This window comes from Amblyomma americanum, chromosome 1 (assembly GCF_052857255.1).
Source record: "Amblyomma americanum isolate KBUSLIRL-KWMA chromosome 1, ASM5285725v1, whole genome shotgun sequence".
Classification (NCBI taxonomy): domain Eukaryota; kingdom Metazoa; phylum Arthropoda; class Arachnida; order Ixodida; family Ixodidae; genus Amblyomma; species Amblyomma americanum.
Genome location: NC_135497.1, coordinates 262,129,153 through 262,152,555, shown reverse-complemented (window position 1 = coordinate 262,152,555; position 23,403 = coordinate 262,129,153). Strand labels below are relative to the sequence as shown.

The 23,403-nt window shown below is 41.9% G+C and overlaps 2 protein-coding genes across 5 annotated transcripts in view; both read left to right on the top strand.

Annotated features, from left to right (window-relative positions):
- LOC144115016 (F-box only protein 7-like) overlaps window positions 1–19,973 on the top strand; it is a 38,985-nt gene extending 19,012 nt beyond the window's left edge. For both annotated transcript variants that reach the window (XM_077649131.1, XM_077649132.1), the window contains exons 3-10: window positions 788–959; window positions 4,350–4,433; window positions 6,814–6,909; window positions 13,728–13,780; window positions 13,898–14,024; window positions 14,106–14,146; window positions 15,245–15,422; window positions 19,538–19,973. In XM_077649131.1, the coding sequence (XP_077505257.1) occupies window positions 788–959; window positions 4,350–4,433; window positions 6,814–6,909; window positions 13,728–13,780; window positions 13,898–14,024; window positions 14,106–14,146; window positions 15,245–15,422; window positions 19,538–19,692 (906 nt within the window). In that variant the 3' untranslated portion in view covers window positions 19,693–19,973. The remainder of the gene's footprint in view (window positions 1–787; window positions 960–4,349; window positions 4,434–6,813; window positions 6,910–13,727; window positions 13,781–13,897; window positions 14,025–14,105; window positions 14,147–15,244; window positions 15,423–19,537) is intronic.
- Window positions 19,974–20,098: 125 nt separating this feature from the next.
- Window positions 20,099–23,403, top strand: part of rin (ras GTPase-activating protein-binding protein 2) — a 64,141-nt gene continuing 60,836 nt past the window's right edge. Inside the window, exons 1-2 of one of the 3 annotated variants that reach the window (XM_077649128.1) lie at window positions 20,099–20,141; window positions 21,315–21,451. In XM_077649128.1, coding sequence (XP_077505254.1) covers window positions 21,357–21,451 — 95 coding nt within the window. In that variant the 5' untranslated portion in view covers window positions 20,099–20,141; window positions 21,315–21,356. Of the gene's footprint in view, window positions 20,365–21,314; window positions 21,452–23,403 lie in introns of all 3 variants that reach the window. The other 2 variants (XM_077649129.1, XM_077649130.1) reach the window with 2 other exon arrangements.

The following is a 23,403-nucleotide window of genomic DNA, read 5'->3' as shown; positions in this document are numbered from 1 at the left end:
AGATCAGCTTGTCTGGCCACTGCACAAGAGTAGGCTATCACCGCAGCCGATCACACCTCATGTTAAGCTGCAACACACTCTCGCGCTTATTGCGTGTTGTCGTCTTCATCGACTTCCATCTGTATGCAAAAGTCACGAAAGGAAAGGAAAGGAAAAGTGCATAACTGGCTCCCTTGGTCAGTGGACACCTCAATCACGCTGGGAGGCATGTGATGGTAGTGACAGAGAGATGTGCGCTGCTTGTATTTGGGTTGACAGTGTTTGGTAGAAACATGGCAGTGGAGCAATAGGCCGCCGCCAACACATTGACAACGACAACTTGTAGACAACTTGAGACTCTGTTGATTTTGAGGAAAGGAAAGGTAGATAACTGGCTCCCAGGGTAAGTGGGCACCTCAATCGTGCTTTTAGGCAGGTGGGGATGGTGTCCACCTGCAGGAAACTGCTTTCGCTCAATATTCCTTGCTTAGCAGTGCTAAACCGCCAGAAATTTTTGTTTAGCTTTGTGTTGAAGTTTCACTGCCCAATGTTGTCAATTCTGTAGTGTGGTGTGACCAGCATGGTCATTTATACGTGAGGTTCTATATCATTGTATCTGAGGCGAAAGAGTGGACCTGCCAAGATGGCTGGGCAGCTTTGACCATAATGCTCTCTATAAGGACTGAAATCTACTTGATAGATATTCTTCAGACCACTTATATTCCATTCAAGTAAGGTATGGCTACAAAAAAATTGTGACAGACTCGAATTGTTTTGTGGTTGATGTGTATTATTTTCCATGACACAGGGATGGCAGGAAACGTTACCAGATGGAGGCATCAAGGAGCATCCTGCCAGCAAGAATTTTGCTTGGGAAAGGAGTGATTGCCTAATGAAAATAGGGTACAGCCATCCTACTTGCCCCACTGTATCATTCCTAGTGGCCTTTGTGCTCTTTGACCCAAGCGTCATTGTTCACGGTGAGTTGGGGCTGAAGAATTCTGTGTGCATTATAAGTTTGGCAAGATTAGTGAACATGTTCCATTTGAGTTACTTATTGAAGAAATGCTTATATTGAGTCACGAAACGTACAGAAGGAAATAAAAAGGAGGCCATTGCAAGCTAAAGAGGTGATAGGAAGAAACTAGGAACTGCAAGAGCTGCCAGGCGGTGTGTGTTGACAACGCTACAGGATCGCAGATTGCTGATAAGTAGGGACATTTGTTTTCAAGCTTTGTTTTATTAATTTTTTATTTTTAGAATTGGGGAGTGGTAAAAATCGGGTGCTTTATTTAGAGCCTGAATTTAGGTACAAATCTGGTTATTGAACAAAAACATCACAATTTGGGTTTTTCATTATGTTTTATAAAGTAATTAATTATCACTCATTTTTGTGTGAGACAGAATGCTCTATTATGGCTGATTATATTTTATAAACTGTCTTGAAAGAGCAGGTTGCCCCAAGAAACTTTTATGAAATCGCGTCTTTTTTTTCTTTTTTTTTCGACACTATGAAAATGCTCATTCGACATCACAGTGGTAATTTTAAACACACAAGAGCCTTGAGTCATTACCTTGGGTAGCACCTGACAGGTGAGAGAAACCCTGTTCTACGTTCTAGCTTCTTGCTTTTAAACCATACTTTTTGAGCTTATGCTCAGATTAAGCCACAGTGTGAATGACCATATAGGTGAAAATTGTTGCCAATTTTACACCTATATGGTGTAAAATTTACACCTATATGGTGTAAAATTGGCAACAGCTAGTAAATAAAAACTGTGCTCTAGTATGAGTGCAAGACATCCAGTCGTTTTTGTGCGGTGCCTTCAGTTTTATTCACTGGCATGCTGCATTCTCTTGAAGGTGCATTTTTAAACAGAAATCGGGATTAACATGAGTTTTAAGTGAGCTCTTTTGGGTTCAAGGATCAGGTGAAATCATGTTTTTCATGATAATGAAGAGCTCTACTCATAAGCTATGCCCAGATAGTGGCTATGGCAGTTTTTGCATAATTCGACAACAGTTTCCTAATGAAACATTTTGATGCCAATTTATGGAGTACAGCTGCTGTAGCAATTGGGAATAATGCACTAAAATGTGCCTAATGTGCTTATAACTTTGTAAGGGTTGAAATCACTAGTATTGAAGAAGAAGAAAAAAAGAAAAAGGAACTCATGGACGGTCGTGATTATTGCAGATTGATGAAGCTACCACAGAAATTTCTTCTGTAGCTCGTTTTTTCTAAAAGAAAAAGTTAAAACTGCAGTTTTTGAACTCCAGAGGTTTTCCATCTTGCAGGTTTATAGATTAAGGGAGTTATGCAAGTGAAAAAAAATATGCAGAATATGCAAGTGGAAAAAAAACTGCTTACAGAAAGGTGGCATTTGTAATTGGGTGGTAAAGTCCAAACTAAAAGCTGCCCTTATGATTGAGGCCTAACATTAGTGAGACCAGTGTGCGGCTGTCATTAGAAATGCGTAACATATATATATAATGAGAAGGATTTTGCAACCCTGGGACCACTTGTGGCTACTACTACTTTTGCATTTCTTGAAAACACGTGTGCTGCTCTTGCAGTGCATATCCATAGACTGCATTTAACTTTTTCCAGTTTAGGTTCAGTTGCCAGTTGGCACTTGCGATGTAATTCCTTTGTCTGTCCATCTTATTGTCAAGTGTGTGTGTTGCAAAACTAATGAGCAAAATTCTCTTTGTTAACTTTGTTATTCACATAGTACTGACATGGCACCTGCAATTGAACATGGGGTTGCTGAGCTCTTTTATTCAAGAATGAAGAGTGTAACTATGGTTTTTTTTTTTCTTTCATGAACTAATATTGAGTTTCACCACATTGATGTCCCTCATAAAGTTTTTATAGGAAAGGATAAGAAACTGCCTGCCATGGTGGCTCAGTTGTTATGGCGCTCAGCTTCTGACCCAAGAGACTCGGGTTCGATCCCGGCCGTGGCGGTCGAATTTCGATGGAGGCGAAATTCTAGAGGCCCGTGGACTGTGTGATGTCAGTGCACATTAAAGAACCCCAGGTGGTTGAAATTGTGGGAGCCCTTCACTATGGCGTCCCTCATAGCCTGGGTCGCTTTGGGACTTTAAACTCCCATAAACTGTAAACCAAATCAGAATAAGAAACCAGTGTTTTGTGTGTTAAAAATATTTGATGAAAAATTACATTATTTATTTTCTGCCTTTCTAGTTTCATTCCAAATCAGCAATTTTAGAACTGTATTTAAATATGACTCACACACTTCCGAATTGTCCTTTGTGAGGAAGTTTGGGCAATTGCAAAAAATCTGCCAGAATATGTGTGCTTATTGTGCTAGTTTTCATAGTATACTCAAGCAGTCACTGAGAACAGCCTATGCTTCTTGTCACCTCCTGCCTGATGCTGAAAATTGTCCTTGTGAGTCCGTATATACTTTTTGTGGTGTAACTTGGATCTGTGGAGAAAATTAAAACATAGTGAATATATCTCTTAGTTGCTTTGTGTCTGCTGAAGAATCAACACATCTTATATGATGCAAACCCATCAAACATGCAGTACTGGCAAAAACTAAAAACAAGTGGTCAGTTTGCATTGCTGGTTTGCATTTTTTTTTTGTTTTTGGTTGTGCTCAGTTTTTTACTGCCTGCTTGACCTGATATCTTTGTGATGTAGGCGGTTGGAGTTGTCGAGGGCAGCAGAAGCAAATTAAAGGAAACTAATTAGACACACCTTAGGGCATCCTAAAATTGCTATTTTATGATCACAGTGGGAATGGTGACCATAAGGCTGCACTGTTGCATTGTGATACTCATATGACTCTGAATCTATTTGTGCAGTTTTATAATAGATGAAGCCAGTGAAGGCTTTGCGAATAAACTTTTTGTTGGGGGGGGAGGGGGCAGTATATAGTTATGTATTACAGGATGAATAAAGTGTTTGCAAGTGTATATTTTACGAGCTCAGTGTGTCAAATTTTTGTAAGCATTTTGTGCTGTTAGGCTGGCTTATACATTGCCTTTTCGTGTATTATTGTAACAAGTACCTGGACTTCCCAATGTATGGCATTAGATCGGTTAATCTAGCTGAAGAAGGTTTCATTGGAGTTTCGCTTAGAAAAACTCTATCACTTATCAGCCTGTTTTCAGTAAACTTGCACTCCCAGTGTTTTTGTGAAAGTGTGACATTTTTTCATCTTTGGTTACAGTTGACAGTTATCCATAGTTCTGTGCTCTAAAATTGACTGCAGCTCGTATTCTGTGTCTCAGAAATGTTAATGAGTTTCAGCACGTGTTTTAATACCTTTCCCACCAATAGCAGCCATGAGGTTACCTATATATTTTTGTAGCAATGTGAATTTTTCTCATTGCAGGGCTAGTTATGCATGAGAACAGCACAGAAGGTTTCTCACTCAATTTAAGAATCCCAGACTTCATCCAAAAGGCATTCCTTTCTGGTAAGTGTGGTGTCCCCTTCTTCACAGCACTTTCCCTTTACCACATACCACATTATTAAGAGATGCTTGTAAGCACGTTTGGCCAAGACAAATTGTTTGGATATGATGAACAATGTGTGAACATTTGTTTGGTTTCCATAGACTCAGTGCAAAAAAAATTGACCTCATATGAACCATTTCACGTGTTTCTTGATTGAAACAAACTTTTGCGGAAACTCCAAACAACAGTGAATTTGCGCAGCTATGGTGACACTTGTGTAGCGCCTGCGCAGTATTCTCAATGGAAAGAAAGTAAGCTTCACTGTAACTTTACATCTGCCTGAGGCAAGTGCGACAGCTTACATGCACATGGTGCAGCAAGAGAGAAAGAAAGGACTCTGTTACGAAGCAATATTAATTTATAATTAACTGCACAACTCCAACCCAAAATATTTAGCTTTAACCCAACATTTAACCCAACGAAGGAGCCGAGTCGGCTTTGAAACGTTGGGTTAGAGTTAAAATTTTTGGTTGGAGTTGTGCAGTTTATTATAAGTCTTCAAACCCAACCAGACAGGCAAATCTGTCAAAAAGTTTAGTTTTCGAAGCAACATTAAGCGTCGAGGGTGTCATCTGAAAAGGCTAGATCCCAGTTTTTGCACAGTTCACCTGTTGTGCATTGCCTCTGGCATACAAAAAGGTGCAAAGTACACCTGTGGAATTTAGGCGTAAATTATTGGAGTATGTATGGAAACCGAATTTCTGGCTGGCACAGCAATGTGCCGCACACTAGAGGGGGGGGGGGCAAGCAGAGCGCACAAATTTGTCATGACCAAATCTTGAAGCCATGTGTGCATTACCTGCTGTGTGATGCCGATGGGGAGCTGAAAATGTCATGTTTCACTTGCTCGTGGAGTTGGTGACAGCTGTGTTTTGGAGAAAGGTAGATCAGAGAGAGAGAAAAAGAGATGGTTATGGGATCTCAGAGCTTCTACCCTGCAACTGGTCAGCGGGGTACCCTCAGCATTTGGAGAAAACCGGAAGCAAGAAATAGAAAAAAGCAGCTGCTGTGCAAGCGAGAATAGGAGACAGCAGACAAAAAAAATATTGACCCATGCCAAGTGGGATGAAGAGAGCTTGTGTCATGCTTTTGCTCCACTATTTCTGGTTATGTATGTACGTGAAATCTTTCCTTGCCATGCCTATTCAAATCGTTCAATTTGAATGATGAACGATGACACAGAATAGCTCCTATCCTGCGCGATCTGGGCCACTTCTGGACAAGTAACACTATCCAGTATGGTGCAAAAAAACTGTACTTCAGTTTAGAGATCAGTTTTTTTTTTTTCCAGCCATATAAGGGAGTATGTTTAAACTTCCTGTTATGCCTGTCAACACACAGTGATCACAGCTATTATGGCAACCAAAGTAGTGTCCTCGTCTCACATTGACCCTGCTCAGCAACGGCGGTGGTGTCGCGATTCCGCAGCATCGGCACTTAACCTTATAAATACAAGTGACAGCTTTGTTTGAAAAGATGGTGTCCATTTGTCTGAATTTAATTTGAATGGAGATGACTCTTCACCCTATGTGGTCCGTTGATAGGTGCCTGCTTGTAACTTCATTTTCGCCGTTGCTGAGTAGATTCGCTGCCTTCCGAGCCTCTCTGAAGGTGCTGGACATGTTTTGAACGATTCTGTGCCATCAGCAGTGTAGCGTATCAAGTTTTCTCCATGATGGCCTGGGATCGACGTTGGCACTGCACTGAGGAGCAGCCCAAAGCCATTCGTGCGAGCTATTGTTTTTTTTTCTGCTAATCGTAAAGTTTAGCATGAACAGTTCTGTAACTTGGAATTCCCATGTCTGACATAGCGACGCATAGAACTTATATTCTAGATTATTTATTCTCCTGTTTTCTGAGACTCAAGATATTTATTACTTTAATGAATTTTTTTTTAGTTTCTCAAATTTTTGCCATCAAAAATATTTATCATAAGCAATTCTTATCCTGTTTTTTCCTTTATGTCATTAAAAAGAGAGCTCTGTTAGATACACTGGTGTGCTGCAATAAATACATATTTTGAAATTTATGGGTGAATAAATTTGACTGACACTGCTTTGAAATTGCCTGTTTTCCCACAGTAGGGGAAGAGTTAATAAACCCCAGGTGGTCTAAATGATTCCGGAGCCCTCCACTACGGCTCCTCTCATAGCCAATGTGCGGCTTTAGGATGTTAAACGCTCACATAACACATAACAGTTTTCTCACTGGCACATGATGGCTTTCAGAAACATTAAAATGACCTCCTCTGCTGTTTGTGTAAGCCTTAATGTAAATGTGTTTCAATTTATATTCGTTAGCTCAGTCTAATGCCCCCTTCTTTGCTTGGTTTTCTTTTAGATCCAGAGCCAAACAAAGTGTATAAAAACCTCCCCACATTGTCAAGACTTGTCAAGGACTCAGTGGCACTTCCTCTTCTTGGATGGGCACAATGCGGTTTGTATAATGTCTTTTGCCAGTGGTTTTCATGTACAAAAATTTCAATGATATTAAGTCAGCACTTAGTGGACAGAGCACTTGGTGCAAACAGTGAATTTTTACTACAAAACGGATGTGAAGTAAATAATTATTTTGTGTTAATAATTTTTGAATAAAAGTGATCACTTCTGAATTGAGGCATATATTTGCATTTCTGGGTGTAGTACAGAAAGAATTCCCAGGTTGAACTTCAGTGAGTTGTGCAGAAAATCGACATGGTCCTATAGTTTTATTAATATAGTCCAAATCAAAATACATGTTAGAATTAATATATAATACTGAAATTTTGTGTTTTAATCTGAAAAAATTTGGGAAAGGTAAAGATAAATATGCTCCTATGGTTGAAAGTTCATGACTAACCTTTTGAAAGGTCAGTGGAGTTTTTGTTGTATGTTATGCTACACAGCTTTCTCTTGCTTCAACTGCTTTCAGCTCCAGCCAATGTTTCTAATGCGCTAGGTGTTGAAATGAGAACATAAGCATCCTCTTGAGGTTACTAAAGAGGGAAGAAACATCAAAGCAAGCACTTCTGGCATGCATTATTTAGTTTCTTTATACGTGGGTCATCTTTTGAGGCATTTTATTTTCTCAAAGAATGCATGTTACTTGAAGTCGTCAGACGGTGCGGTTGTTTTGAAGCCAAATTAGACTTTCCATTAATTAATTTTAAATTTAGAAGGTTGACGTATTCAGACAACCTCATGTATAAAACATACACAGGGACATGTTAATGGTGTGTACTGTTTAGTCCAGTGTGTACAGTGTGTACGTTTAACAGTTTAGCTTAATAGTGTGCCCATTTTAGCACTGATGTGTAGTAAGCACAGGGAAGACAGAGATGAAGTAACATGCTACTCAGTATTCAGCTGTGCATGTTATTGTGTTGCTGTCCTCTGGTGTGCCTCAGCCATGCCAGTCATACCACAGGGCAATGGGATAGCTGTCCCGAAAAACTGCATACAAGTTTCTTTACTGCAAAATTTCTTGCATGCCATGTGTCTTAAAATATGTCTTAATTTGAGAAGTATAGTGTGTAAGATGTCATAAAAAGGCAGTGGTTGGACAAACTCTTGTCTGGTCAGTTTCTGAAAATGTTGAACCTAGTATGGTCAACGGCATCTGGGTGTCTAAGGATGTATGCATAACCTTATAAGGCGTGCAAAATTCACAATTCAAAATTCACACAAAGTGCATGCATTGTTGACCAGAGAGCAGCAGAAAATGTACAGTGAGATATCTTTGTCACCTTATCATGATATCAGTACCTGTCGAATAGACTGTTCCAGATGTCTCGCTCATGCAAAACATGGTTTCTGTGCAGTGTGAATACATATTCTGTTTGTTTGTTATTGATGATAATGAACCCGCACTCGCTCTAGGGTAAGGGGGGAGAGGTATGAATAGAACTAAAATACATGAACACAGAAAGAAAAAGAAAACAGTGTCAGATATCAGAATAATGTATAGTACATCATGGCCCATTTAATATGGATGCTTATGTCCTTGACAAAACGTGTTCATAAAGTGGGTTGTCAATAGAAACAACTGAGAAAAACAAAAAAATGTTACAAAAAGGAAGTTGTTGATGCAAGTTTGTTTCCATGTATACTGAGGAGCATTATTATTCAATCAAAACAAATTCTGAGCTATGTGAAGGGCTTTCTGTTGGTTGCCTTTGTCTACAGAATACTGAAGAAATGCCATTTGCAGTGCCTGATTAGCCATGGCAGCAGTGACAGCTGGCTTGACACTGATGAAATCTTTGCCAATGGTGCTTAAACGGTCGGAATCCTCATCTGATTCTGCAGCTTTGATAATGGCCACAATAGCTTCGTTGCTAAGCTCTTCCTCAATCTTGCCTTCCTCTTTGTCATCCAAAAGCTGCTCAGTGGCTAAATCAGGGTCTGCTGCTCCAGCTTCTCTCAAGCAGTCTCAGGGACTTGCGAGGAGCAGATCACCATCAGAGTCGAAAGCCTCATATGGCAAATTACCAATGTGGCGCTAGCAGTTCGCAGTGGTGGCTCCACTCACTGCATACCATGTTATTCTTGGCTCCCTCAAACATCACCTGAGGTCTACAGTTTGTGGCTGGTCTTCTTCCACACACTGCAGGTAATGCCGCACCAAAGCAGCTTGGTAGTTGGCTTTAGTGGTTGTAATAATACCAGCATCAAGAGGTTGGATTTTATCTGTCATGTTTGGCATCTGGCAGCAGAGACAGAAATTGGAAAGCTGTTCCACCAAAATAGAGTGGCAGCCAGCATTGTCCACTTGGAAAAGGATTTTTCATTCACTGGCTTTGTAGGGTTTAATTATAGGAGGCTAAATACCCCCCCCTTTCGCTTATCTGTGGCTGACCGTTCAAACTGCCAACCCCACCCCGTAATTGTGTGTGCGCTACTGAGGGTCTGTTGCAAACAAAGGAACAACACTGGCTGACACCAAAGGCGTTTATTGATGCAGTAACAATTATGCCAGCTAGCAATAAAATACGCTAAGGAATCGAGGTGGTCTGACTCACAAGCAAGGTTATGAGCAAATGTTCGCCAACTGTTGGGCAGAAGAGAAACTCCGAGGCCAGACAGGGCGAGCTCGTGGGAGATGTTTCCACGAGGCCTAGCCCCTCTGGTGGAGAATGGAGCGCCGTGCCGAAATGTCCACAAGCGACAGATTCCCGAGGCTAAAGAGAGAGAGAATGAGCTGTCTTACCTGCTCCCGCAACAATCACACCATCTCTGGCACTCTCTCTGGGTTACTAGTGTCGCTGCAGCACAGGCGCCCTCCTTTGTCAGTTAAGGTAATTAGGAAGGTCTCATTATGGGAAGCAAAGCCAAGGGGACAGAGCAGGGTGAGTCCCCACAGCTTTCAACGAACATTTGAACTTCTGGAGAAACCCCCTGAAGATACTAGTTGTCATCCAAGCCTTCTTATTTGCTTTATAAGGGAAGTAAATGAGCGGGTTGAATGTCTTCTTGAAGCATCATGGCCGCTTCGACTTCCCTATTACAATGGGCTTTTGTCTGTTGGTTCTGCTTGCTTTGCACAAAAGCCCAACAGTGACTCTATCATTCCTGCACATTTTCCCTGCAGCGGGTTCACAAGCAAGCATAGAAGAAGGGCAGACCTTGTGAAAGAAACTTTTCATTTCATCGAAATTATACATGTCACCTCGTGAGTAATCTGCGAGCACGATCTTCAGCTGCTTTTGAGAGGCAGTTATGACAGAGTTATGCTCGCGCTTTCCCCTTGGATTTTGTAATTTGCAATGCCATGTCGACATTTAAATCTTGTGAGTCATCCTTGAGGGTAGGCAACGTCAGTCACATCTTGAAGCAACCGAACACAAACGCTTGAGGCTCTTATCCTATTTTTGCAAATAGATATAAAAAAGAAGAGCAACGAAGTGAAAGGACTTACCTAAACTACTGCCCGGACACCAAGCTTTTTCCTGTAGCATTTCGTTGCTGCCGACAGCTTCTTTCCAACGCACATTTCCAAACCACAGGAAGAGGGCCGCTTCCATCTTTTCAAATTGCATTGCACACTGCTAATCATTTGTTGATTACACAGTGACAATGTTGCGCCATTTCTCACCATCCTTTAGAATCAGAGTAAGAGTTGACAAGTCTAACAAGAAGACTGCCTTCAGTTTGTCCTTGCACTGCTCGGAACAAATTCACATGGTTGTTGCCAAGACCTGGTGCTGAACAGTAGCATTCAGCTCTGTTTTTTTGCAGTTCATGCTGGATATTTTAAGATTGTCAGCATGCTTCATGTCGCCCTCACAATGCTAGACAACTTGCAAGCCATTTTCTGCACATTCATGAACAGCTTTCTTGGTTGAAATATAAGGTGGTCTGGCAGTTTGCACAGTTCGGAAGGAGTGTCAGCTAGTGAACTGACTCCGTTTAAGCGCATGAGTTCTGCAGCTTTGATTATGCAAGCGGTTTTATTCCTTTTTCTTTCGAAGCATGCCATAGCTTGTTTAATGCTTCAGTGGTTCCAGATGTCGACCGCCTGGAGTGTTCTCGCTGTGCTCGTTTCATGTGTCCCCCCGCCTCAGGTGCTGGGCTTACTTAGCCACGAGAGCATCTCCAAGTGCGCATTTGTTCTGTCTCGTTATGTGCTGTTGGCCTTCTTAGTCGACTCGCTGACCGAGCCCATCAGCCTGTCGCCAGGGGACGGTTGTACCAGTGTAATGAGTTTTCTGCCGGCACCCATCGATGTCCGAAATGTGTTGTATGCCCCTTTAGCAGGACAGGAACCGACGTAATAGCTTGTCACCATTGAATACTCATGCCATATGCATTCTTGCCTGACCTCTGCTTGTTAAGCTGGCAACAGGATAACAGATGGCAATGGTGGTGCAAGCAGCATGAAAGCGCTGCATCTGCACTCCTTGGTGAGCCACTGAAAGTTGGAGAGGGAAGGCAACCGGGTGTGCTGAAGGCTCTGAAAGCATCGATCATAACCCAACCCAAGTCCCTGCGCCGCTTAGGCAGCTATGCCACGTTGTTGATACTTACGGCTTTTGTGCAGGTGCTGTTTCGTTGTAGGAAATGCCGATATTGAAAGTGCTCTTCCTGAGAATTGCATGTGGTAGACAAAGGTGCTGCCAGCGTTTCCTCTCCACCTTCAGAAAACGAGATGTTCTTTCTCTGCTTTGCGTTTTTACAGAAGGCGCAGTAGGGGCAACAGCCGTGAATGGGCATGAGGCGAGAGGAATGCTCGTTTGGCCCAACTGTGCAGCTTGTGACCTTTTGCTGTTTGAATCTTTTGTATAAGTTTTATGAAAGCATAGTTCCTCGTCCTCAAAACCCCGGCCAGTGCCTCTAGCAAGATCCATCCCTGACAGGCATAATCCCTCTATTGCGGTCCATTCTCTCTGTGAATCTCTCTGTGAATACCACTTTAAATGCAAAGTGTGTTCCTTATTGTACACTAATTTTCTTCACTTGAGGCAATCTGGTGTTCTTGCGGTGCCAGTTTTACCTGTGTTTCATGAGCATTTTGGAAAATTTTGAAGGTAATTATGATGATTGTTTTAATATGAGGTTAAAAATTGGAAAATTGTGAAAATTTTAAGTTGAGGGATTTTAATGGCTGCCTTGAAAAGAGTAATGCTAGTCATCATTAATGATAATTTTTCTGATAATGATATAAAAAGGCGTGGGCAAGTTCTTCACTCTGAAAGCCATAACTTAAAAAGGCTTTCATCAGGGGTACAAGATTGTCTAATTCCTAGATGACTGTTTCTGGAGCTAAGTTGGAGCTAAGTCTGCTGTTTTGGTATTTACACTGTCAGAGTGTTTAGTTTGTGTGTGGTAATTAATAGAAGAGTAGTAGTGCATAATACATTATGCAGAAGGAGTTTAAGTAAGTGAAATGGATTTAATGTGTTGCAGGTTGTCAACATTTAAAAATGTGAGGAAATCGCAAAAGTGCTGCTTTGTATTTGTAATAAGATTAAATGATTTTTCAACCAAATTATGCCACTCATCACATGACTAAAGTTAATTACTTATTCTTACACCTTTTACTATTTCGCATAAATGTTTCCTAAAAAAACCAAGGAATAGTTATGGCACCACTACAAGTTGCCTTATCTAGACATATATATTTTTAAATTTATAAGACTGTACAACTGTTTCGGGAGCTGTTTCAGGCCATGAGTGCAACTATATTGTGCCAACTGAAACGGGGATGTGGGAAACCGAAATGCCGTTACGACATGTACTGTAGAGTACTCTAAGTATCAAAAGAAACATGAACAGAATACCTGTAATGCAAACACAAGAACAGAAGAATACCAGCTAGTGGGCTTCATTGATCCCTACATGCTTTGATTTTTGCTTCATTGAAGTGATAATCAAGTTCATTCATATGTCTTGGTTTGCCATTCCAATTTCAGTTGTCTTGTTTGGGTTTCATTTGATGCTGACAGTGCATGCATACAGGTAGTGGGTACACATTAGTGTGTACCGACTGGATTTTGTTAAAGGGACACTGAGGAGAAATTGAAGTTGGCTTGTATCCATAGAATACCAGCTCCTGATCACAAAAACGCCACTCTTACTGAAAACAAAGCTCTTGTAATGTAGAAAATAGCAAGAACCAAAATGCAGGTATCGCCGCCACAGGCCAATCTCGCAAGTACAAGCGTGGTGACTTCCTTGGACAAGAGGCGCCACCTTGGAGGAATTTTCCTTACTTCGTGGAAGTCACGAATCTCCGAGGCTTGCAAAGGAAGGTTGCGCACAGCACCGCTTGCCGTCAGAAATCACGGAGTCTGCGTTTACGTCACGATTCACGTCACTCCGTTTTGTGGCGTCATAAGAGTTGCCGTGGCGTCATAAGAGTTCCCCGAGTTTGAATCAGAGGGGCGGGAAAAACTTTTTCAACTTCGAATCCAAATTTCTTTGAAATAAATGCATCTTTCGCACCCGGACAAGCGGCAACAAAGCCATGAAATGGCAAACTGTCAGATTTTGCTAACAAAAAAAAATTGATAGAGTTCTCCTCAGTGTCCCTTTAAACTTTCAGTTGATAGTGTGCACTCATGTTTGTGTTTGCCTCAGCCATGGCTTTTACCAGCTCACTGTTGTCAACTATATTATTCGGACATACATATGTAGAAGATTGAACTGGTAGTCTTTATAATTATGGTTGTCCTACAATCCTACAAGCAAATACATTTCAGTAAACTTCAGCTTTTACAATGTGTTTATAATTTATTATGTGTGATAAGTGCCCTGTTCTTCATTTTTTTGTTGCAGCGACAAATGTTGCCCCCACTTTTGGGTTCATGACCTTGAGCTCCGAAATCCAGGTATTGACATGGGGATTATGCGGAAGTTGATATTTTTAATGTCGGTAGTGCAATTGCCTTTTTAAGCTTTGCTGAATGTCACCTTTGCTGGGTGTGTTTATATTTTTTGTCCATTAGCTTCTTATCCTGGCCTACCTGAATGTGCGGGACTTGCTTGCTGCATCTAGAGTCAACACAGATTTATTTCAGTTGGCATCCCATCCTGTCCTTTGGCGGAAACTGTTCTTCAAGAACTTTCCGTCTGGTATGGCTTCTTGAAAAATCTTTCTTAAATGTTATTTGCCTCTCGAGTGCTGACTAATCAGTTGGTCATCTTTCTTTGCAGTGGAAGTGACACCAACAGACAATGTGTCTGACTGGAGAGAGGTATGTTATAAGGGGAAAAGGTGTACATTAAGTGCCTAAGGTCACTAAAAGAACTCTAGATATGTCGGAAAGTGGCTGCCTTTGTCAGGTCTTTATGTGGTGAACTCTTGTGCGTGCATATATTTTCCTGGAATGAAATAGTTTCTAATAGCATAAAATAATGTGTAGCTTTGTTGTACATTGCCTGATATTAAGATTTACAACTGCAGATATTTATATTTCAATTCAGTGCAGTAGCCGCCGCCGCGGTGGCTCATTGTTTATGGCGCTCGGCTGCTGCCTTGAAAGAGGCGGGTTCGATCCCGGCCACGGTGGCCGAATTTCGATGGAGGCGAAATTCTAGAGGCCTGTGTACTGTGCGATATCAGTGCACGTTAAAGAATCCCAGGTGGTTGAAATTTCCGGAGCCTTTCACTACGCCGTTCTTCATAGCCCTAGTCACTTTGGGACATAAATGCCCATAAAACCAATTCAGTGCAAGAGTTGTTGCAGGCAGTTTGAGACGTCTATCTCCCATTCTCTGCTGTTCAAGCAGGCCAGCCCCCTCCTTTTCTGCAGAAGCTCTTAATTATGGTTGCAGGGCTCTCAAGGCACATGTACATTAAGTGCTTTCATTGCCACTTGATCAGTTGCCTTTCCACTACTGTCCACTATTGGACCTTTGGAACATGCCTGAAAACTTGGCAGGGGCAAGTAAAAAGAAACACAGTGCAACTGCTGTGCTTGCTCAGTCCTTCAGACAAGCATCTAGGGAACTGTGCGACAAGAGAACCGTGAAGCTGTGATTTCCCTACACACTCCCCTGTTTTTATGAAGGCACCCCCTTAATTTGTAACGATTTTTTTGCACACTGATAACTAATAGAAATGACTGCTGCATTTTCTCTACCCTCCCCTCTCCCCTTAGAAATTCAGACTCCCCCTCAGATTTCAATTTGTGGGGAAACCTCTACCTTGAAATACGCCTTGTGTTGCCTTTTCCAACAACTACATTGTGTGGTTTTCAGTTTTGCTTTTGTTGCAGTTGTGCCAGATAAAGCATAGTTGTGGCGCATTATATGGGCCATTTGTGATAACAGCACACTGCTGGTGGTTGCAGAGGTATAAGCGGGAGTACCTGCTGCGCAAGGAACAGCAGGAGCATGCCCTTCGGCTGCTGCCACGTATGCAGGTGCGCCTAGTTATGCCCAACCCTCTCAGGAATGCCCATCGGCCTTTCCTGCTGCCCCCAGTACCCCAACTCAGTGATGATGATTTCGACTTCGACATGCTCATGCGTGAGTGTTTCTATGCCACTTTCTCCTCTTGCTATCCTCCTGCTGACAGCAAACAGTAAAGCTCAATTTGAAATTTTTTTGCCTCTTTTTAGTAGCCGTGTGTACCAATGGACTAGTTGACTTTACTCATGACTCTTCATGCCCCATTTTGCAAGCAGATCCTTTCTTGTGAAATTGAAGCTTATGTATGTAGCCTTGCTTAGAGATGCAAAATTTCAAGAAAACTTTTTAAATAAACAAGAGCGTCTTTCAATAAATACATTAACTTTGTAACTCATAAACAAGTAAATAGTTATATTTTTTGCTTCTGAACAGAGATTCTGCAAAGCCTTTTCAGGAAAAGACAATGACATATTGCATGTTATACAATCGACACAAAGCATTGCATCAATCTGACATGTCGCTGCTGGGTGGGAGAATGCTTGCTTGTGCACCTTTTCCCGTGTTGAGATTCGAGTGCATGTGTACAAGTTTTTGTGCACGCTCTCCCACAAGCCACTTGCGCAGCTTCGTCTGCACATTACCGAGCTTTAGTTAGTTTATTCCAAATGATTGCCGCCGCGGTGGCTCAGTGGTTATGGCGCTCGGCTGCTGACCCGAAAGACGTGGGTTCGATCTCGGCCATGGTGGTTGAATTTCAATGGAGGCAAAATTCTAGAGGCCCGCGTATTGTGCGATGTCAGTGTACGTTAAAGAAGCTCAGGTGGTCGAAATTTCCGGAGTCGTTCACTACAGCATCTCTCATAGCCTGAGTCGCTTTGGGACGTTAAACCCCCCTGAACCAAACGATATCTTTCAAATGATGCAGACAAGGTGGGAATTTAGAGTAGCCGACATTTGACTGACGTCAGCGGTTTGTTGCTACAAAGACCTTGCCACCATGTGGACGGCTCCAGGTGCTTTGTGGGCTCCCAAACAGCTCATTTAGACCAACTTTTAAAGTGCGTAGTGGGGTTATACTGTGCAGAAAACTTGAAATTTCAGCGTTTTTTTTTCTTCTCCTGGGCAATGAAAAAAAAAAAATGTTTTTCCCCCATTTTTTCAAGGTTTTGTTCTGGCTCTCGCATCTGACTCCTGCTGTATGAGCACTGCATTTGATTTTGTTTAGCCCTTTGTGAGGCATGAAATTTTATCGCTCACATGCATACAAATGGTAAAGTTGAACTCAGAATGACTCTAGAAATTGAATGAAATCACTTTTAAGCCATTTTGACCACTGGTTTTGTAGAAAAAGTGGTACACATTTGCACTGCTGACTTCATGACGAGGCCTCAGATATGATACATATTCGTACTGCTGTACTTTTGATGTATAAAAAAATTTGAATTAAAACTGAAACTTGCTTTGAGAACTATTATGAGCCAAATGACAGATGGAAAATACTCAGGAGCTCAAAACTTCAACTTTTTTCCCTCCAAAATGGGCCACAATGAACTGTACACGTGTGCTTGTAAAAACACAAGAGAACACCAAAGGCATCTATTAGCAAAAGATAAATCGCGCTGAATGGCTTGTTTGATGGTTCGGTAGTTTTTACCTAAAAAAAAAATGATACACAGGTGCACTTCTGTCTGTTTTCCGGCGCTTGAAGCAGGTAGCACATTTTAAATATATACACCCTCGAGTGTAAGCATTTCATTGCTTATTTATTTATATATTTATTTCAGTACCTTCAGTGCCCAGGGGGCGTTGCAGAAGGGAGTGCAATGCATGACTACAACATAACATAAAATAAAAATGCGGCAATACACTAGGAGAAAAACAATTTTTTTTTTACATGATAGGACAGGAGAATACAGAGGAATTCAAATCACTGGAAGTAAATATGTTCTTCAGTCGCTGATTTGAAAAGGAGCGTGTCAGTAATAGTGGCGATTGAGGTGGGCAGGTAGTTCCAGTCGTTACTTGTCTTGGGAATAAATGAATAAAAAATTGTTAGTTCGACAAGATGGGACATGCACTTTATGAAGGTGATCTCTGCGGGACGAGATGTACGATGCTTCAGATAGGAGCTCTAGTTTAAGACGGTGGCTGTAATGATAGGTTTTGTGAAAAAGTGATAGGCTAGACACTTTCCTTTGTAATGAAAGAAGGGAAAAGTTCAAAGTAGATTTCATTATTGACACACTGGATAAATGAGAGTAGTTATGAAGTATGAATCTCGCACTTCGATTTTGCACTGACTAACGATTGAACGAGATATTCAAGACTGGGATCCCAGACCGAATATGCATATTCCAATTTTTGGCGCATGAGGGGTTTATAAAGCAATAGTATTAAGGTGGAAGGCGCCATAGAGAAATTGCGCCTTAGATAACTGAGCATGCGGTTAGCATTGCTGACAATGTAGTTAATATGCGTTTGCCAGAAGAGATTATCGGTTATATAAACACCTAGGTATTTGTAGGATTTTCCGTGTTCTAGTGAAAGATCTTCTATTGGTAGTCGAAAACATTAGTGGAAACAGAAGCTGTGTTGCGGGAGATTCTCATTGCTTTACATTTACTTGGGTTAAGGCGCATTTTCCATATGTTACACCAACCCAATATTTTGACAGCAGAAATACAATGGCACCATGGATTTCTATCTATGCAATATTTATATGTTAAATGTGCACTTTGGAGTACCATTTACTATCAGAGGCCATCAAACTTGGTGGTTATTAAACACCATTGCACAGCCATGTTTGACAACAGCTGACTTGGTTGTTGTTGGCTCATTGAAGGTTAAAGAAACGATGCAGCGTGATGAACCATCTGAGTGGCCAAATGGTGGCCATCCATCATGCTGCAAAGGGCCGTGCTTGTATGTGGGCTGTGGCTTAGGTATGTGTTGTCCATGTGCATTCCAGAGTACTAGCAAAGCTTCAAGAAGAGAGATAACCCTCTTTGTATGATAAGATTTATCTAGTGTATTTAGGGAAATCTCTCTAGGTGGGGCAGATTTCAATTAAGGGAGTAACTACTCATTTGTAGCCTTTGGCTGTGTTCAGGCTGATGGTAATGAGCAATTACTCCATCCATAAGCAGGTTCACTGGCTTCAGTGACAACTGAAACTGGGCAGACAATAGTGGCACACCATAATGGATGCAGTTGACAGAGCTTGAGGATAGCAGTGGTTAGCTTCAATGGTGGTTGAAGCTGCACATGTAACATTATCATTATGGAAGTGATGAGGCTGCTGAGTATGATGCTGATATCTTCTTCGTATGCATGACCTGAAAAAAAGAAATGCATGAATGTGAATTTGTAATGTGCATATGCACATTGTATTTACTGTGCAGGCCCAGAGAGGTATGGTATGGACAGGTGCAGTACTTGAGACGCATGATGTGCTGTTCTACTTTTGTTGAGCTTGTGGAAACAGGCTTAGCAATGCATATGGTACCCAGAACTATATGGCTTCTGTAATTTTCTTTTTAAGCGTAGAAGTTCACGCTTTAATGAAGGCTTCAATTCAAAGGGCATATAAATTGTAGAGCGATGAGGAACAAAACTAACGTCGCGTTCATTAGGCTAGCTAAAAAACAAAACAAATTGTGCTTGAGGTAGGGCGAAGTTCTTAACGTATGCAGTCAGATACAGGCCTCTTGCGCTTCATGGCAGCAGTGCCAAAATGTGAAGCCTTGCGATTGGAAGAACACATTTTGATTACAATGCGTACTGGTTCCGCAGCGCCACCCGAGATCGCATGTGCTGCACGAGCGTCCGCGTTCTGCCGGTACCACGCGTAGCGCGTGCTCTTCGGGAACGGGCGGAGGCCAACCCTCTGGCAATGCAGCAGAGCCTTACAGTTAGATGCCGTTTACGTGTGCACTGTTCTCTTCTCACGCGTGATCACTCGAGTCGCGAAGCCCTCATCTCGCGCTCTTAGCTTCTGCTGCATGGCAAAGAAAGCTGTCCGTGAGTATGGAATGCTGTTTCGTTTTCGTCTTGACATGATGGGTCCCCAGCATTGACTGGAACAGTCGAGCATTCGTAGTAGTCTGGGCAGCGCAAGCAGCTTGCTTAAAGTGCCTGGGCACGCCGGACTGCCCATTAAGTTTTAAACATCACATCGGCATAACCATTGCGCTTTTATTGTTTTCCTTTGTTCTCTCTTTGCCTCCTCGTAGCACGGCCCCCAAGGTTTTCTCCGCCGTATGTTCCCCAGCTGCCTCGGCGTCCGCCAGATCCAGCGTTTCCAAGACCCTACTTCGGCCAGTACAGCGTCCTTCCGCGCGGTGTTCTGCCAAACCAGCCTTTCGGCCCAGGATTCGGGTTTCTGTGATGATGTAATGAGCTTTAATTAGCATGAGGCGAACGGGACATTAAAAAGTATTGAAAAAGTGCTTGGGAGTAATACTGTGATTCTCGTCCCCATAGGGATACGCGAGCATTTTTTTGTGTGTGTTATCAAAACTATTTGGATAAAGAAATGCAAACGTGTATTAAGCTAATTAGTTATGAGCTGGGGTTTTCTTTTCCCTTTAATGAGTGCATTTGATTTAATGCTTTTAGCAGTTCACTTGAAAATGAACAACATTGTTAAATAAAGGAACTTCATTTGAACTGTCTCGTCTATTTATTATATTTTAACGTTTGTTTGAGCAATTTTTTTCTTTTCGGTCGAAATAAAGTGTGCTTCACGCAGCTACCGAAGCGCCACATGACGACGGTAGTCGCAACGATGCACTCAAGTACGGGGTTCTTTGATTTATCTACAAAACTGTGACCGGCGTGAGTATCGTTTGGTGCTATGGTTGTGCGTTGGGCCGTATTTAGTAATTTCAAAGTTTTCACGGGCCTGTGGTATTTTGCTCAGATTAGTTTCAAGAGTAAATGTGCTTTCTAATTCTTTCAGAACGTTAAACAGTGTACATTTCACCATCGTGATTGAAGCTCAGTGGTAGATGTATCTGGTAGACGTTAAGCCTAACGTCAAGGGGGCCCGCATTGCATGGTATTTGCATGCACTGAAAGAGATCAAAATTTTCACATTTACTGTTGTTTGTGCACGTGGTTACGTTATGAGCAATATTTTACAGCGCAGCTTCTGCGGCTTCAGTGGAAGGAAACTGGAAATAGGCGCATTTTAAAGCGTAACAAAGAATTGCGCACTTTTTTTTTATATTGTATCTGGGAATTAAATTCATTGTTCACTTACTCAGGCAAGCTGTTGTGCTATTACAGTCGCAGCAGTAATGAACTTTTTAAGTGGTTCATATTTCCGCACAAGAGGTTGTTTAAGCATGGTTGCACGCCTTGCTTCGAAACGTGCCGGACATGTGCTGCGAAGCCATCGGTGTTGGCCCTGTTGGATTTAAGAATGTGCGCTGCTTACTTGATTTGGTCAGGACGATTTTAATTTTGGAGGTAAAATTACGCGTGCGTCTGAGGGTAGGGGTGGAAAAGCGCTTGCCAACGTTATCTGCTAGGTTCTCGTCCTTCCGGCAATCTCGACGCTGGCCTTTTTCACTAGGGAGATTTAAAAGCCAACTCGCTAAAGGTATTGAATTGCCGTTCTTCAGCTTCGCGCATTACGTTGCGGTAGGATCGACGATTGAATAGCCTTTGCGCGCGCAGATGTGCGGTCGGAGCTTGCTACGCAGTACGCACGGCTTACAAAGAGGGCAGCGCTGCGTTGCAAATTTAAGGGAGTGCGTCATGAACGCGCTGTCGCAGTAGGGCTTTTTTTTTTTTTTTCATCAGTTTACGGCGATTTGTATACTAGGTTGCGCGCTATTTAGGACGCTGTTGGCCTGTCGGTGCCACCGCATGTTGTGCTCATGACGTCTTATATTGAAAAGGCTGTGGCGCATTGCGCGTGGCGCTTGCACCGTTTACTGACTGGATGCTCGTAATTAGTGGACAAGCGCTAACTAGCGTCATGCAATTTTCTTTTTCGTGCAGACATAGCTTCCATCTTCACAGCCTTCTTTTGGCTACTGAGTCATGGTCATGGAAACTCCGACCGCTCTTCACATAGGGCGGGAGTTTGTCCGGCAGTATTACACGGTGCTCAATAAGACTCCCCTACACTTGCACCGGTGAGTTTCTGCCTTTTACCGCAGCTCTGCAAAGCTCGATGCATTAGCCATGTGTGGTTCAAATTAGCTGTACCATAGGTTTTGTGGGCTTTCTTTTTTCATTTTCTCTTCTTGCTTTCAACAGCAGTGCACACGATGCTGCCCATCAGGTTTGATCAGGAGTGAACTAAGTGTGTTGCCTTGTAGGAAGTGCTATCATAACCTATGCCAGTGCTGCTTTCACTTATGCACGAAAGTGTGAAGAGGAATCCTTTTTTTGTTTAACTCCAGGAAAGTTGGAAGTGAGGACATAGTGTGATGGACTATAAGTGTATAGGGCTACTCTATTAGGAGTAGTGCTGTGCTATATCTCTTCACTGTCTGAAATGAACTAGTTTTGAACTACTCATAGTGGCGTTTTGTTTTAATGTATGTTCAGCATTCATGTTATGGCCTTTCAGATTGCCTTTAGGTAATCTTTGCTGTATGCTGTGAAGTGGTAACATGTTTAACAATGCATTTTTTTTTTTCTTGGTGACCAAAATGCAGGTTGGATCACCGTACTGTGTTAATGATAAACTTCAAGGAAATTTTCTGGTGTCCCTGTCATGGCTTTCCTTGTTTTTTGCTGAGCCTTTTAACTCTGGCATGATTGCTTGGCTTCCTTGTCTAGTCAAATATGTGTCCATGTAGCTCAGTACAAAATTTGTGTTTCATGTAGCACTGCAGAACAGTAACATAAAAAAATCTTACGATTTCATGCCTTCATTGGAAGTGGCTAATGCTGAGACGATGTTCTGGAAGGGGTAGAGCGCTTAACAGCATGCTTATTTCAGGAATTTGTGTAGTGCTGGGGAGAGATCTTTGCTGTACTTGAAGGTTAGAGCACCAGACTTAGAAGTGCTGCTGCCATGCAGTCATTTACAAAAACTTTACATAGTGTATCTATCGTAAGAGTCAAATATTTGATGTACAGTAGAATGTGTGACTACTGCAGTGTACAATTTCTTTGTGAGGCATGAAGGTTACCATTTTTGCTTGTCTTACACCTGTGCCACATGCATATATGGAATTACAGGAAAGGCTTAACGCCTTTATTTTGGGAGTTTTTGCTACAAGTCCAGATTTAATGCCATCGTGGTGAAAAGCCATTAAAAACTGCTCACAAGTGTAAAATCTTGACGATGCTGCATAAATGCAATATTGAATTACCTTGCAAAAAAATGCGACTGTTCGTGGTTGACAATTAAAAAATAGTAATGAACTCTCGTGTCGGTACAGAAGTCAGAAGTGCAGGTAAAAATGATGCCATTTGCAATGAAAATGTAGTGAAGTGCCTCATCTGACCGAAAGTTAGACAAATATTTGCCACTTGACAGGAAAGTTGAATTCTTTTTTGCTTAAGGAATGGGTACGAGCGTGTGCATTTCTCTGGCAAATGAGTTGTGGCAAACTCAATAAGTTGCGAATGGCAGTAAGGCAAATGTCATTAAATGTGATAGTGGCACCGTGCAAATGGTATTAAAACTTGCGGCTTAATGTGAACTTATTGGCATTAAAAATTTAGTCTTCGTGGCACGGGTATTAGTTGTTATGGAGGTGCATGTTGCAGGCGTAGTGTTGCCTGCTTTGTGAAATATTCATTCAGATTTTGTGGTTGATCTGCTATGCTTGCATGCACTTGTGCATCCTCATCAAAATACACTATACTTTTTCAGGTCATTAAGCTTTCAATGAGTGGTTAATAAACAAGTTGTGCGAGCTTAGCTGCTTGAGCAGAAGTATGAGTGCAAATCTTGAATCAAACTTTTATTGGGATTTATCAATAACTGTGATTTGCTGGCGCAATTGAAATAAACATACTATAGTCCAGTACAGCTAGAGAAAGAAGAGGCAGATGCCCCTTAGAAGGCCTTCCAGCCGATGGCATCAGCAGACTTTCATGACATCATAGTTTATCCAGTTAATCCGTG